At 38.2% G+C, this 13,752-nt stretch overlaps 1 protein-coding gene across 10 annotated transcripts in view; it reads right to left on the minus strand.

Moving 5' to 3' along the window:
- Positions 1-13,752, minus strand: part of scaf11 (SR-related CTD-associated factor 11) — a 117,718-nt gene that overhangs the window by 61,518 nt on the left and 42,448 nt on the right. For 7 of the 10 annotated variants that reach the window (XM_041215755.1, XM_041215757.1, XM_041215753.1 and 4 more), the window contains 7 exons: positions 11,082-11,159; positions 10,291-10,373; positions 8,242-8,297; positions 7,750-7,853; positions 3,932-4,035; positions 2,539-2,658; positions 104-219 (listed from right to left, as the gene is read on the minus strand). In XM_041215755.1, the coding sequence (XP_041071689.1) occupies positions 104-219; positions 2,539-2,658; positions 3,932-4,035; positions 7,750-7,853; positions 8,242-8,297; positions 10,291-10,373; positions 11,082-11,159 (661 nt within the window). Of the gene's footprint in view, positions 1-62; positions 220-2,538; positions 2,659-3,931; positions 4,036-7,749; positions 7,854-8,241; positions 8,298-10,290; positions 10,374-11,081; positions 11,160-13,073; positions 13,221-13,752 lie in introns of those variants that run through there. The other 3 variants (XM_041215759.1, XM_041215760.1, XM_041215761.1) reach the window with 3 other exon arrangements.

Below are 13,752 nucleotides of genomic sequence, written 5' to 3' on the forward strand. Positions count from 1 at the left end.
ATAAGTTCGAAACATAAACGTTGAACAGTGCAAACCATAAAGGTTTTAAAATCAGGAAGTACCTAGATAAGGGTTGTCTTTGAGTTGGAAATAAGAATCTCACCAGAACGTCCCAGTGCAAATGGGTTTGATGGAAAATTCATTTCTGACATCAGGTCTTGCAGAGGGAGAGCAGTTGCTGCTTCATCATATCCAACAGAATTGAAGTCTACTCCATATCTGTAAAATAATCAAAATTCTCAACAAAATATTGTTTTTTCGCTTTCTACATGTGCAGCAAAGGAAGTTGCACTGGCTCAAAAACCGTAAATCCAATTAAGTTTCAAATGGTCAAACAGCTACTCTAGATTTACATAAGACAACCCACATGATATCACTTCCACAAGTCTCACGAGCATCAATGATCTTTAAGGAGTTTGTGGAAGGCAAAGAGACACAAGAATAAAAAATTCAATATTTTAATCTTCATAATTTGAAGAGACTGCCAGCCACTTAGCTACTGGAGAGATTGGCAAATAGCACAGCACTGAGAAATAAATCTTCTTGGCACACTCACTGAATAAACACTGCAAACACCATCACATTGTGCACACAAGAATTTTACAGCACTTTACAAAACCTCAGGACATCCTAAACAATTCAGAGTCTTGAAACTGTTGCAATCTAGGGAAACACGGCAATCAATGTGCACATGACAAGATACCACAAACAGCAATCAGATAATTGACCAGATAACCTGATATAGATATATTGATTGAGGGCCAGGGCACCCAGGAAACTCCCCTGCTCTTCTCTGAATCATGCTGTGGGATCTTTTATACTCACCCGAGATGGCAAATGGGGTCCTCGGTTTAATGTCTCATCCGAGTGATGATAGCTCTGACAAACTCCCAATACTGCACTGGAGCATCATCCTATTTTACACACAAATCTCCCTTATGGGATTTGAGCCAAAAATCTATTCTTAGAGGTGAGAGTGCCATCACTGAGATACAGCTGATGTTTTAGCACTTCTCACATTGGATTACATAGGATATATGGCAGAGGAACAGGCCATTGGGCACAGTCTATGCCAGCTTATGCGCCACTTCAGCCTCCTCTCATATTTTCTCACCTAGATCTACTATCATTATTACCCATTCCCTGCTCCTTCAAATACTTATCTAATTTCCCTTTAAATGCATCTACATAATTTGCTTCAACCACTCGCTGTGCTATCACTCTTACCACTCTTTGGACAAGGAACTTTCTTCCGAATTCTCTATTAGGTTTCCTGGCGACTATCTTATATCCATGACTTCTAGTTATTGTTCTTTCTCACAACATGAAACATTCTCTCTGTATCCACTCTATCAAAACCTTTCATAATTTTAAAGACCTCATATTAGTTCAAGAGAGGAGATCCAGCCTCTCAATCCTTTATTGATATGTATTCCCTCGCATTTCTGGTATCATTCTCTACAACCTCTCCAGTGCCTTTATATCCTTTTAAATCTTCATTATCCTCTTTATCTTGGAGGAAAAAGACAGCTTTAGTTACTTCTTGGGTCAGTACTTTTAGCTGAGTCACAGGGATCAGCTCAGATGAAGATACCCTTCATTATAGAATATAAATCCTGCAAACTACCATTAAGAGATCTAGCTGCTTCTTAAATTAGTGTCAGGGCCTCATTCATCCTCGTTAGCAGCTTTCCAGCAGTAAAGAGGCCTCAGGGTAGTGATAGTGCAGGAGACCTGGCTCATTTTCCCTTCCACAACCCAGGCTTATTATACAAAGCCCCACTGCCACATTTGTTGAGCGGAACTACCTCAACTTAGGACCTTGTCTGTATGATTAGCTACTCATTTGATAAGCCTGCTTAACCACTGGGGAGTTGTGGATATATCCAACGGGAAACTTTGTGCTGGATAATTGGCTGATCAATTAACAATTGCAGCACCAAATGCTCTGGTCACCAAGAACACAACAGGTGGAATAAAGATAAAAAAGCTGTTGACAGCCCTGACAGAAGTCTCCTATTTCTGCAAAAACTCTTGTGGATAATCAAGAACATGGATAATGAAAGAAGGAATAATTGAGCTTGGATTGTGGTAAGATTCTTTTTTATTAAAAAAAAGACTAGAGACTTGCAAACTGCTGTGCTAAGAACCAGGTAAGGAATTAGAAGTCTTGCAGCAGCTAGTTTGTTTGGTTGAGATAGAACTGAGTCCAAATAGATTGAGAGATTAGGATAATGTGATCTTGAAAAATAACTAATGGGCATATTATCAAAAACAGCTTGCAACTGATAATTTGTCCAACTAACACATCTAAAACAACAAGGTCAGACAACCCTTCAAGAATACTTTAACTTAAACTATTATCCATTATCAGCAAGGTTTTAAGCAATAAACAATGCCACTGGAGCTATTGGTTTATAACTGATGCTGTTATCCTTATATACAACACAAACAAAATTGTTATGTTAAAAAGTTGCTTAACTTATTTACAAAAGATACTACACAAGTATGCACTTCAACTTCACCCTGAGTCAATACCTTAATGTTCCTGTTGTAAGAGCAGTGGCAGCAGTTCGCCATAGGAATCTAAGTGACTCGGGTCCTCTTCTCTTCTGTCTGATTAGTGATGCAATTTCACACATATCAACAAACTCTGCGCTACAAAAGACAGAAAAAGGTTCAGATGGTTAGGAGTAAAATGTAGGATTCAGTTCAACCTAGTATAGTCCATATTTCTCATCCAGTTGCAGAAACACTAGCTAAATTAAATTTGTATCCCTTTCCCCCTCTACACCTCCCACCAGTATACTTACTCTAAAATAACCATCTGCCACATTTTATTTCTTAGCGAAAATATCCCATTTTACTCCACGTGAAATCTGACAATGCCTAAATGTATAATTCTCATCCTTCAGTTCAAAGTCCTCAACGGCCTTGCCCCTCCCAGCCTCTGTAACCTCCTCCAGCCCTACAACTCTGCACTTCTCCAATGCTAACCTTGTGTACCCTCGATTTCCTTTGTTCCACCATTGGTGGCTGTGCCTTCAGCTGCCAAAGTCTTAAACACGCAAATTCTCTCTCTAAATTTCATCACCTTTCTATATCTCACTCCTCATTTAAGTCACTCTTAAAACCGACCAATGTGACTAAGTTTTTGGTCCCCCACTCTTTTGGCTCGGTGTCAAATTTTATTTGAAATGCTCCTCTGAAGTACCTCAGCACATGTTCCTGCATCAAGGGTGCTATATAAATGTAAGCTACTGTCGATCAACTTCCCCAAGAACTTCATTTACTTATATCCTGACTGCACAATTACACTTAACTCCTATTTTTTCTAAATATAATATTTGCCTTCAGCTTAAGGTGATCTCAGGAATTTACAAATGGCATAAGGACTAGCCTCTAAATTATACTGAAACTAAATGGGCTAGTCTGTCGTTCAAACAATATACTCTCAGTCACAGCAAGAGGTTTATTTTTTCAGTTTGGCTTTTGAAAGCACAATAAAAATTGCACTGACTTCTATTCCCACCGTTCATTAATTTTTCCTTCAAGGCTTTAAAAGGCATCATGCACCAAGCAAGTTTTACTTGCTTGCTCCCTCTTTATAAAAAGATTTTTGAGACTTTCAGTTGGGTCCCGTTGAAGCATAAGGATATCTCTGAAAAGAAAACACTAACTTAATGGAGCATATCAAGTGAGATGTGCAAACAAATTGTGCAGTTGTCACCATACTTGCTCCATCGTTTTACAATGTACCAATGAAGCAAATTTAGAACATCAGCAGGCTTAATGCATTGGAAAACCAGTTTTACATGATTAACACATCATAAAGTGTTTAGAAACCTTAGCAGGCAAGACTCTTCTTTTTAACTGTATAATTCTGCAACTTTAATGGGCTGCATAACCTTATCTTAGCACTGAGATTTACCTGTTTTCAGCCTGGGAATGGGATATCTCTGATTTCTCATACTGCGGAGAGAAATTGTTGAGGTCATTTCTCACACATGGCTGGTAACATGTTTTTCTGTTGACCTATTGAGGCAAAAAGGATAACTTCATGAAAAGAAAAATCTAATTTCTTGTAATCTGCAAAGTGAGATGCGCAAATACACAAAGCAAACTAGTTTTGCTTCACTCTTTTGAAAAAAATTAAAGAATGGTGAAACCAGACTTCAATGTGCCAACTGTTCCCTTTATGAGCCCAAGTCAACTTTCTCAGCTTCTATCCATGCTGCTCACACAGCAGTTACTAAAACACTCTTTCTGGCTGTTAGATGAAATTGCCCCTTAAAGGATAGTTACTTGCCTCTACTGCACATGTTGAGAAACATCATGCACGTATACAAACAGTTGAGCTGTGCTGCCAGCGAACAGCATAGATAATTAACAGGTATGTGAAGGTCAGAGAACACTGAACTTTCTGATTGAATAATGCAGGAAGTAGCATTGAACCTGTGGAAACCAGCAGTGTGAAATATGACAAGTATCTATCCAAAATTGTGGCAATACAACCAAATCAGGCCATGAATATTCTGGTAATGTATTTCTTCTAAGTAGCTATAAATAATGCACTGGATCATATTTTGAATGGTAACACCAGTGAAAATAGTAGCCCAGATATATAATGAGGCTCAGCAATTTGGATTTTTCAAAAAGCATTTAATAAGGTGCCACGCAAGAAATTATTACATAAAATCAGGGCTCAGGAGATTGGAGGTAACATATTAGTATGGGTTGAGAACTGGAACATGAACAGAAAACAGAGATTGGGAATAAACAGGACATTTTCAGGTTGGGGGCCTGTAACTACCAGGGTACCATAGGGATCTGTAAAGAACAGCAGCCCAAGTACTATCTATATTAATTACTTTGATGAATTTGCTGATGATACAAAGTTAGGTGGGAAAATAAGTGATGAAGATGCAAAAAGACTGCAAAGGGATGTACACAGTTGGGTGAGAAGACAAGAACACTGCCGATGGAATACAATTTGGCAAAGTGTGAAGTTATCCACTTTGGTAGGAAACATAAAAAATGCAGAATATTTTTTGAATGGTGATTGACTGGGAAATGTTTGCATTCAGAATGACTTGGGTATCCTTGTAAAGGGATCATAGAAAGTTAACTGCAGGTGCAGCAAGCAAATAGGAAGACAAATGTTGTAAAAAGACTTTCTTACAAGGGATTGGAGCATAAAAGTAAAGATCACCTTTTACAATTATTCAAAGCATTGGGAAGGCCACACCTAAGAGTATTGCGTGCAGTCTTAATTCCCTTACCTAAGGAAGGGCACAGAGGGAGTGCAACCAAGTTTCACTACACTGATTCCTGGGGTGAGGGGATTGTCCTGTGAGAATAGATTGGGTAGCTAGGTCTGTATTCTCTGGAGTTTAGAAGAATGAGAGATGATCGCATTTAAACATATAAAATTTGTAAGGTACATGACAGGACAGATGCTAAGAAAATGTTTCACCCGACTGCAGAATCTAGCACACAGGGTCAAAGTTTCAGAAAAAGAGGTTGATTATTTAGAACTGAAACGGGGAGATCGTTTCTCATTCGAAAGGCTGAATGTCTGGAAATTTTCTGACCCACAGAGCTATGAATGCTCAGTTACTGAGTACATTCAACATAGAGCTCAATAGATTTTGGGGTACTAAGGGATATAGGATAGTGTGGCAAGGAGGAGTTGAGATCATTCATGATCTTGCTGAATGGCAGAGCAGCACTGAAGGGCCAAATGGGCTACCCCAGATCCTATTCTTATGTTCTATGATCCATTTTAAGACTGAAATAAATGTAATAAAGGAAATCCAAAGAACAGATTTTCCAGAACATAACAGACTCACTGCTTAAAAAATGGGAGGGAAACAGAGGGTCAAAAAATTTCACAGAAAAGTTACAGCAATTTCTTCCCTCCTAGTAATTTAAGTTAAATGTCATTTATACTACTGCAACAAGTTCTTGGTCACTCAGCTGTCAGGCTGTTGCAAAAACCCAAGCTGTTCTATAATACCCTTTAAGAAAGGAAACCAGTTGTTCTTCCTAGGTCTGACCTAAGCATCACCCCAACCCCACATCAACATGGCTGACTCTTACATGCCCTCTGAAGTAACCTAGCAAACCTCTGTGTTGCATCAACTTGCTGCTGCAGTGGATTAAGATAGCCAACCACCAATTTCTCAGGAAAACTAGGATATGGGCAACTTGATGGTAGCACTGCCAGTGATGCCCACATCCTGAGATTGAATATAAAAATCTTTCAAAAATGCACCAAAAGAGCATTTTAAAATATGACATTGAACACTATTATTTAAAATAAAGAAATCATCATCTTTGGAACCAGCAACTGTGACTGCTTGACAGTATTTATCATTTTTAATAGCCACAATTATACTTATCCTTCAACATATCCTGGCAAACTGCTCCTATGGCGTGCATTGAAACGAAGTATAGGTATTGAGATGCCGTTACAGGAATCTTACAGGGACATTCAATCTATTTGTAACTCTTTCGAGTACAAACACGTTTCCATCTGTTTCAGATGAAGTCACATTGTTTCATAGTTTGCCATTGTGAGATTTGAACTCTTGATTCATAGTTTGCCATTGTGAGATTTGAACTCTTGATCTTGGGGTTACAAACCCAGTACCATAACCACTTGGCTATTTAGGCCAAGCTATAATATATATATGTGTGTAACTCTTTCGAGTACAAACATGTTTCCATCTGTTTCAGATGAAGTTACATTGTTTCATAGTTTGTCATTGGGAGATTTGAACTCTTGATCTTAGGGTTACAAACCCAGTACCATAACCACTTGGCTATTTAGGCCAAGCCCCAAAAAATGATGGGGGGACTCGTCCGGGAATTGAACCCGGGACCTCTCGCATATTAATTCACTACAAATACCCAAAGCTAGAATCATACCCCTAGACCAACGAGCCAGGTGCCTAAAATTGGTTTTGTAACTCTTTCGAGTACAAACCCGTTCCCATCTGTTTCAGATGAAGTCACATTGTTTCCCATTGTGAGATTTGAACTCTTGATACTCTTTCGAGTACAAACCTGTTTCCATCTGTTTCAGATGAAGTTACATGTTTCATAGTTTTGCCATTGTGAGATTTGAACTCTTGATCTTGGGGTTACAAACCCAGTACCATAACCACTTGGCTATTTAGGCCAAGCCCAAAATGTCAAGTGTTGTAACTCTTTCGAGTACAAACACGTTTCCATCTGTTCCTGTTCAGATGAAATTACATTGTTTCATAGTTTGCCATGGTGAGATTTGAACTCTTGATCTTGGGGTTACAAACCCAGTACCATAACCACTTGGCTATTTAGGCCAAGCTCAATCTATTTGTAGGGGTAATCTGATTTTGGAGAACATCAACACCCTCCAGCTGCAATCTATCATGTAATTATACAAAATACCATATAGGAAATGGTGGCAGGTGGTCAGAACATGGAGTGAAATATGCTGAATGTAATCTTATTTTAATAGGTGGCTTGAGAGGGAAGTGATGCACCTAAATTATTTTGTTTTAAAGTCATCATGGTGTTTTTTAATTGTTAGATTCTTACCTCAAATAAAAACAAGGTATATGGGTTGCTTCAATTTAGATAATGCTTTGCAGAATATTTGCTATTTAGCAAATCCCCTAAAAGATGTTTAATACCCACATTAACATACCATTGTCCATCACTCTGCAGATTTGATAAGCTTTATACAATCCTTCAACTAACCTTATTTTTCCTCTTCTTGGAAGCACTGTTCCTTTTGTCAGAGGTCATGATCATTGTGCTTTGTATTTCACAAAATTCTGTTTGTTGCCAAGCAGCACAGTTTCCTGAAGAAAAGAAAAACTTCAATAGCCTTCCTCACTGCATACTATCGTGATATATTGACTAAATAGTCAGCCACGGGGAGCAAACTTTTCTTCAAAGACTATTATGGGACTCAAGACTTTTTGGCTTTTGCATATTTGACCACTTACAATGTCAGGATTATCTCCAAGAAATATTGCAAGGAGGCTTATGATAGGATAATCATACATGGACTCAGGATAGAGCAGATTTAATGGATTGAAAGTCCTTTCCACCATCTAGATTTTATGCTCTTGACATACATCCAGACAAAAATCCAAACCCTTTCCAGAGAATATAAAAAACATTTGCCTTTTCTAAGCAAATTTCTTCCAACTTACACTATCAATATAAAGCTCATTTGTTACTTACTTTCACATATTTTCTTTAAGCATGTGCATAACCCATCATTCAAGACAATGTCTCCTCTGTAATTTGTAAAAGAAACAAAACAGATAAATTTTTTTCAAAGATCTGCATTACCTTAAAAACTAATGAGCTGCATTTTGTTGTAGAAATGGTGGTGAGGCCAACAGTGCACATTGTTATTAAAGTCTCAATTGAATATGAACTTCTGGGAACAGCACATGCACAGTTAAATGCAAAATTGGGAAATTGCTTTCCAAGTTGTGCTCTCTCCCAGAAGCTGCACTATACTACTATCTTGTCGAGAGACTTGGCATTGAAACACATGGAATGGTGCAAAGTTACTGCACTAACATGATATATACCCACAAAACTCACTGGAAAAAGTTTATTCTAGTCAAAGAAAACTTTTTGATGATGCAAGATTAATTATTGCCAAATAATCTCTAAAACTGAGAACTAACTTTAACCCAGTGTGGAGTATGTTATCCATATTTCAAAAACAAGAAAAGCTTTTAAAACTTTTTCTTTGCCTCTTTTGTCCATCTCTATATTATCTTTCTTTCCCTCTCTGTTTTGTTTTCTGTACTAGATTTGACACTGACTTAAATATTCTAACTTGCTTATTCATACTCTGCGCAGATCATTAATGATTCTTCACTCTGACTGGTTGAGATGCACAGTTACTTGCCCTATTCACACACGTCCCAGATCCCCTGTAGAGAGCCCTGCACCAAGTGGCTTTAAAATTTTACTAATTTACAGAGCAAAATCTGACACAGTCTGTGGGCAAGCAAAAGTGTAAAGAATGGTCGGCACAATTAGACCACAGAGAGCAGCCCATTTATTTTTATAAACTAATATAAATCAATTGCAGAAATTCTCATTAACTATGCCAGGTTTCCTTGTGCCAGTGAAGTCAAGTTACTACTTTTAGCTGCAATAATGCAGAGAATTTACTTTGCAGTGTATCCATTATGGTTGTGTATGCTGCTCAAAAATGCTGTCTTGTCTGTGCAGAATAAGCAATGTTATGCAACAGACGTGAAAACAAACCCAGAGCTACTCAAGATGGATAATATTTGAAAACACCATTAGGCTAGAACTACTGTAGCTTCTGTAACACATGAGGGAACCAGAATTATTTTTCAAACAAACTGAGCCTAAATTAATTCACACCAGTCCAACCACACAAAATCACTATCACTAAAACATCCCAATCTGACTAGTTCCCAGGGTACAATATGAATTCAGAGTAGCATTAAATCACTGGAAACATCATTACAAAAATTCCCAGGACATCCAATTTTAATAAACTGGTAACTAAGTTTTACTTTATAAGATTAACAAGTTACAGCCCCTACATAATTATGAACACAAACACATACTTTTGCAAAACCTCCAAGGTTCCCACATCCTGACATGAAACAGTGTTTCCTGTGCGGCTTTGCAATCCATAAATCAAAACTTACTCAAGTATGGAAACATTCCAGGCACGCCTGCACCTGGGTCTCGACCTGCACATATTCCTCTTCCCCCATTATTTATACGGCACTCTTTAACGGTGGCTGAGCCTTGTCTGTTTGCCAGCGAGATACCAGCAATGGGGGTAAAGCAAAGTTGGAATCTGATCATATTACAAGCAATGCAATTCAGTGGCAAGGATGGAAACATTATCCTGGTCTTTTACATATGTATATACATTAGGTCGAGCCCTTGTCCACTATCCTCATATGCAATGTGAATGAAATATAAAGTGCCATTAGTAAAGGACATACAAGGTTCAAATAATGGTATCTGAAGCAACCATTAAGCTTTGCAAATGCACATCACTATATTTACAAAGCATATCCAAATCTAGTGACTAAACAAAAATGTTCAATGATTGTTTAGACACCAATGAAATCTAATGTCCATTAAGAATTTTACTTTTAATTAAAACATGGAAAGCTGCTGTGCTATCTAATTTTGGTACTACCCTAACCCACATCCAATACCTTTATTCTGAATTATGAATAAATTTGGCCTCAATTTTAATAGTTTGGTAGTACATACCTTGTGACACTATGACAGTGCTCTTCATTGCTGCCTTCCTTCTGTTCTCTTGAATTGTTATTAAAGTTTTGCTTTATGGGGATCTGAAATGCCATAAAAACACCACTTTATAATAAACCGATTTACTTTCCTGTTCCAGAGTTTGAGGGCAGAAAGCGTAAGAGTTCATTGTAAACCATGGGCTAAATTTTACGGGGCGCCATGGTTCCCGCCCCATCTAAAAAGTCGAGGGGTGGGGATGGGGTGGTGGGGGAGGCAGGCTGGAGCGCACCCACAATCCAAACAGGGTTCAAGAGGTCAGAGCAAAAGTTAAGGAGGAGAGGGTTGCTTTCAATGGGTGCCAGGGGCCCCAAAGGAGATTTCCCAACCTTGCCCAACCCCAGGCGGCACAGCTAAAGCTGTCGGGTTTTCTGCATGGCGTGGGCCTACCCCTGCCATGGGTAAAATACCAGCGGAAGCAGGATGAGACCCTTAAGTGGCCACTAATTTGCCGCTTAGAGGCCTCAATAGGCTCAAGGGTGGACGGGTTGCTCGACGCAGCTCCCTGTATAAAATTTCAGCAAGGTCAAGGGTACTGCTGATGGACAGATTGCCTGCTGAATTTCACAAGCCCTTCCCGCCTTCTAACCCGCTGGCAAGAGAGCATCAAATCCAGTCCTAAGAATGGGCATTCTTGTGTTTTATTTCAAAGACTGTCCATCAGAATTGCCTTATGCCTAAGTTCATTCTATATTGGATATTCAACCTGTATGCATATACTGAACTAATAAAAATAAATATCTATACCTCACCTTTATGTTACTCTTTATGTTGTCTTGTTTGTAAACCACAGTGAAAGGTTTACGGTCTACTGGGCAACAACTGCGCTTCTGTAAGACAGATACACTTGCATTTGTATGAGTGATTTTTCTGAATTACTCTTCTGCTTTTTACAGTACGTTCAATTATTATATTCAACCATTATCAGCATTTTAGCCTGAAAACCATTCACTGGTTTATAGGTCTTCACTGCAATCACTCAAATTGCGTCATGAGATGAACTCTGAACAGTTTTCTAATCCCAGTGGTGCCATTGTGATTTAGACCTTTCCCATAGAATGCTGCATAGGCCATATGGTCCTCTCCTGCTTCTACTTCTTAAGTTCTCATGATTGTTCTTATGGAAGGATGGGGAAAGGGAAAAGAGATGCAAAAGGAAAGCAATATGAACTTGTCAGAGTCACTACGGCACAGAAGGAGGCCATTCGGCCCATCAAGTCCATGCTGGATCCCTGTAGAGCAATCCAGTCAGTCCTATTCCCCTGCTCAATAACTGCAGGCCTGCAAGTTTATTTCTTTTTAGTGCCCTTCTAATTTCCTTTTAAAAGCATTGATTGTTTCAGCTTCCACCACCCTTGTAGAGAGTCAGTTCCAGGTCATTACCATTGCTGCATAAAAACATTGTTCCTCACATTTCCCCTGCATCTCTTGCCCAAAGCCTTGTGTAGATATGTACAAAGCTTTCTCAAAAGCACTTCATAGAAAATTAATTAGTCTAAGTGAAACTGGTAGTTATTTTATAAACATGTTCCTACAACCAACAATAAGATAAATATCCATTTGTGGTGGTCAGGAACAGCTAAAAATAGGAAAAAAAATTAATGTTTTTAGAATATAACTCTATGCTAGCAACACTGTTCTTTTGATGTGAATGGAGAGGTTTCATCCATTCTACTTGAAATTCTTCCAAAATCTGATGTTTACTCAGAATGAAAAGTCCAGTTTCACAATCTGCTCAAATAATATGCTGGTGTACATGTTTTGTGAGAAGACTCACCTGGTTGAAGTTACAATTCAGAATCAGAACTTTGTAGCTACATTTATCTGCAGCTCTTACAGCCAATCCAAAACTATACTTATGCAGGATAATTGACCCATTATAAAATTTCATAAACACACATGTAGTAACATTCAACAATTCTTCTGGTTCATATTATTTAATTGCAAGTTTTGTAGATTAACAAAAAAAAGAGTATATTGAATCCAAGAAACAGAACACAATAAGCAGTGTAACTATTATTGTCTCTAGTGTGCACATGTGCAAAACTGGAATATAGGAAAAGTATGTCTTCCAGATCATAAGGAACAGCGCCTGCTAACAAGAGGTGTTAAATTCATGGGAGGAGATTGCATGTAACTATAACACTACTCAATGGCATCAATATTCAGGGATTGGCAACATGTAGGTCAAGTGTGTTAGAATTCCACTCTCCACCCCAATGACTTCAGACAGAATTTGGGTCCCATCTGAGTTATCGGCTGCAATACAACAGTATTATATAAATCTTTTTACAGAAAAAAAAATACACCAATCCTTAAAGTCTACAATGTTCTTCCTTCTATGAGCTCTTCTAAATTGCAATACAAATACAGACCTAACTAACTAACACAGCAAAACCTATCGCACTTTCATACAAGTAGAGTTGGAACTTAAGCACTATTATAATTCAACTTATTACCTGCTGGTCGGCACTCATGAAAATTGAGCATGACCAACAGAAACACATTTTATTTTTCCAGTTGTTTTAAAGGATTTTCTATAGGTTTTTGGCACAATTTTAAGGATTTCTGCAATAAGTAGCACTTAAAAAGAAAATTACTTTACTTTTATTCTGAGCATTGGACATAATACAGTGTATTAGAAATGCGAAGAGATTTTAGCTGCTTCATAATTTAAAATGCCTTTATTGCTCCACAGCTGCTCCATAATTGGGATGCCAAAGTAAAGGCTGAAAGAAGCTTACCTGCTAAATTTCTCTCCAGCATTATTCACCAAGATATTTCAGTTTTCACGCTGGAACTTAACTGACCTCCATCCTTCACCCCAGTGTCCCTGCCAATCTCTCAGCCAGAACCCCTGGGGCAAAGAGTAGACATCAGTGGTACAAATACTGTAAACCAGGAAATATTAGCACATAGAATACACTGTGGGACCCAATATTGCCAGCACGTTCACACAAACATAATTTCACTTAGAGATTTGACTCAGAACATGGGCAAGAGCAAAATAGTTGCTATTGTTCAGCATTGCTCACCTCACATAGCATACTAGGAAGCACGCTAGGAATCAGGCAAATTTATAATTCAGACATGAATAATTTAGAATAAAAATGAGTAATTTAAAGTTTCAAGTACTGGGTGTCCTGTTAAAATATCCCACTAGGCAATAGCAAATATTTCCTGATTTACAGCCCATAAACTGCCCTTATCCAAATGGAGCACATTTGATAGGAATACTGCAAGAATGCAATTTAACATGCAAGCCTCTCCAGCTCCAGACAACAATGTGCCTGGAAAAGTTATTCATTCATGGTGCAACTATAGTATACTCTAATTAAATATCTTTAATACAAACATTAATCATGCTTAAACTAAAAATGCTTCTTGCAGCCTTATCTCAATACCGTGTCCACAGTTTTTTTT

This window comes from Carcharodon carcharias, chromosome 21 (genome assembly GCF_017639515.1).
Source record: "Carcharodon carcharias isolate sCarCar2 chromosome 21, sCarCar2.pri, whole genome shotgun sequence".
NCBI lineage: Eukaryota > Metazoa > Chordata > Chondrichthyes > Lamniformes > Lamnidae > Carcharodon > Carcharodon carcharias.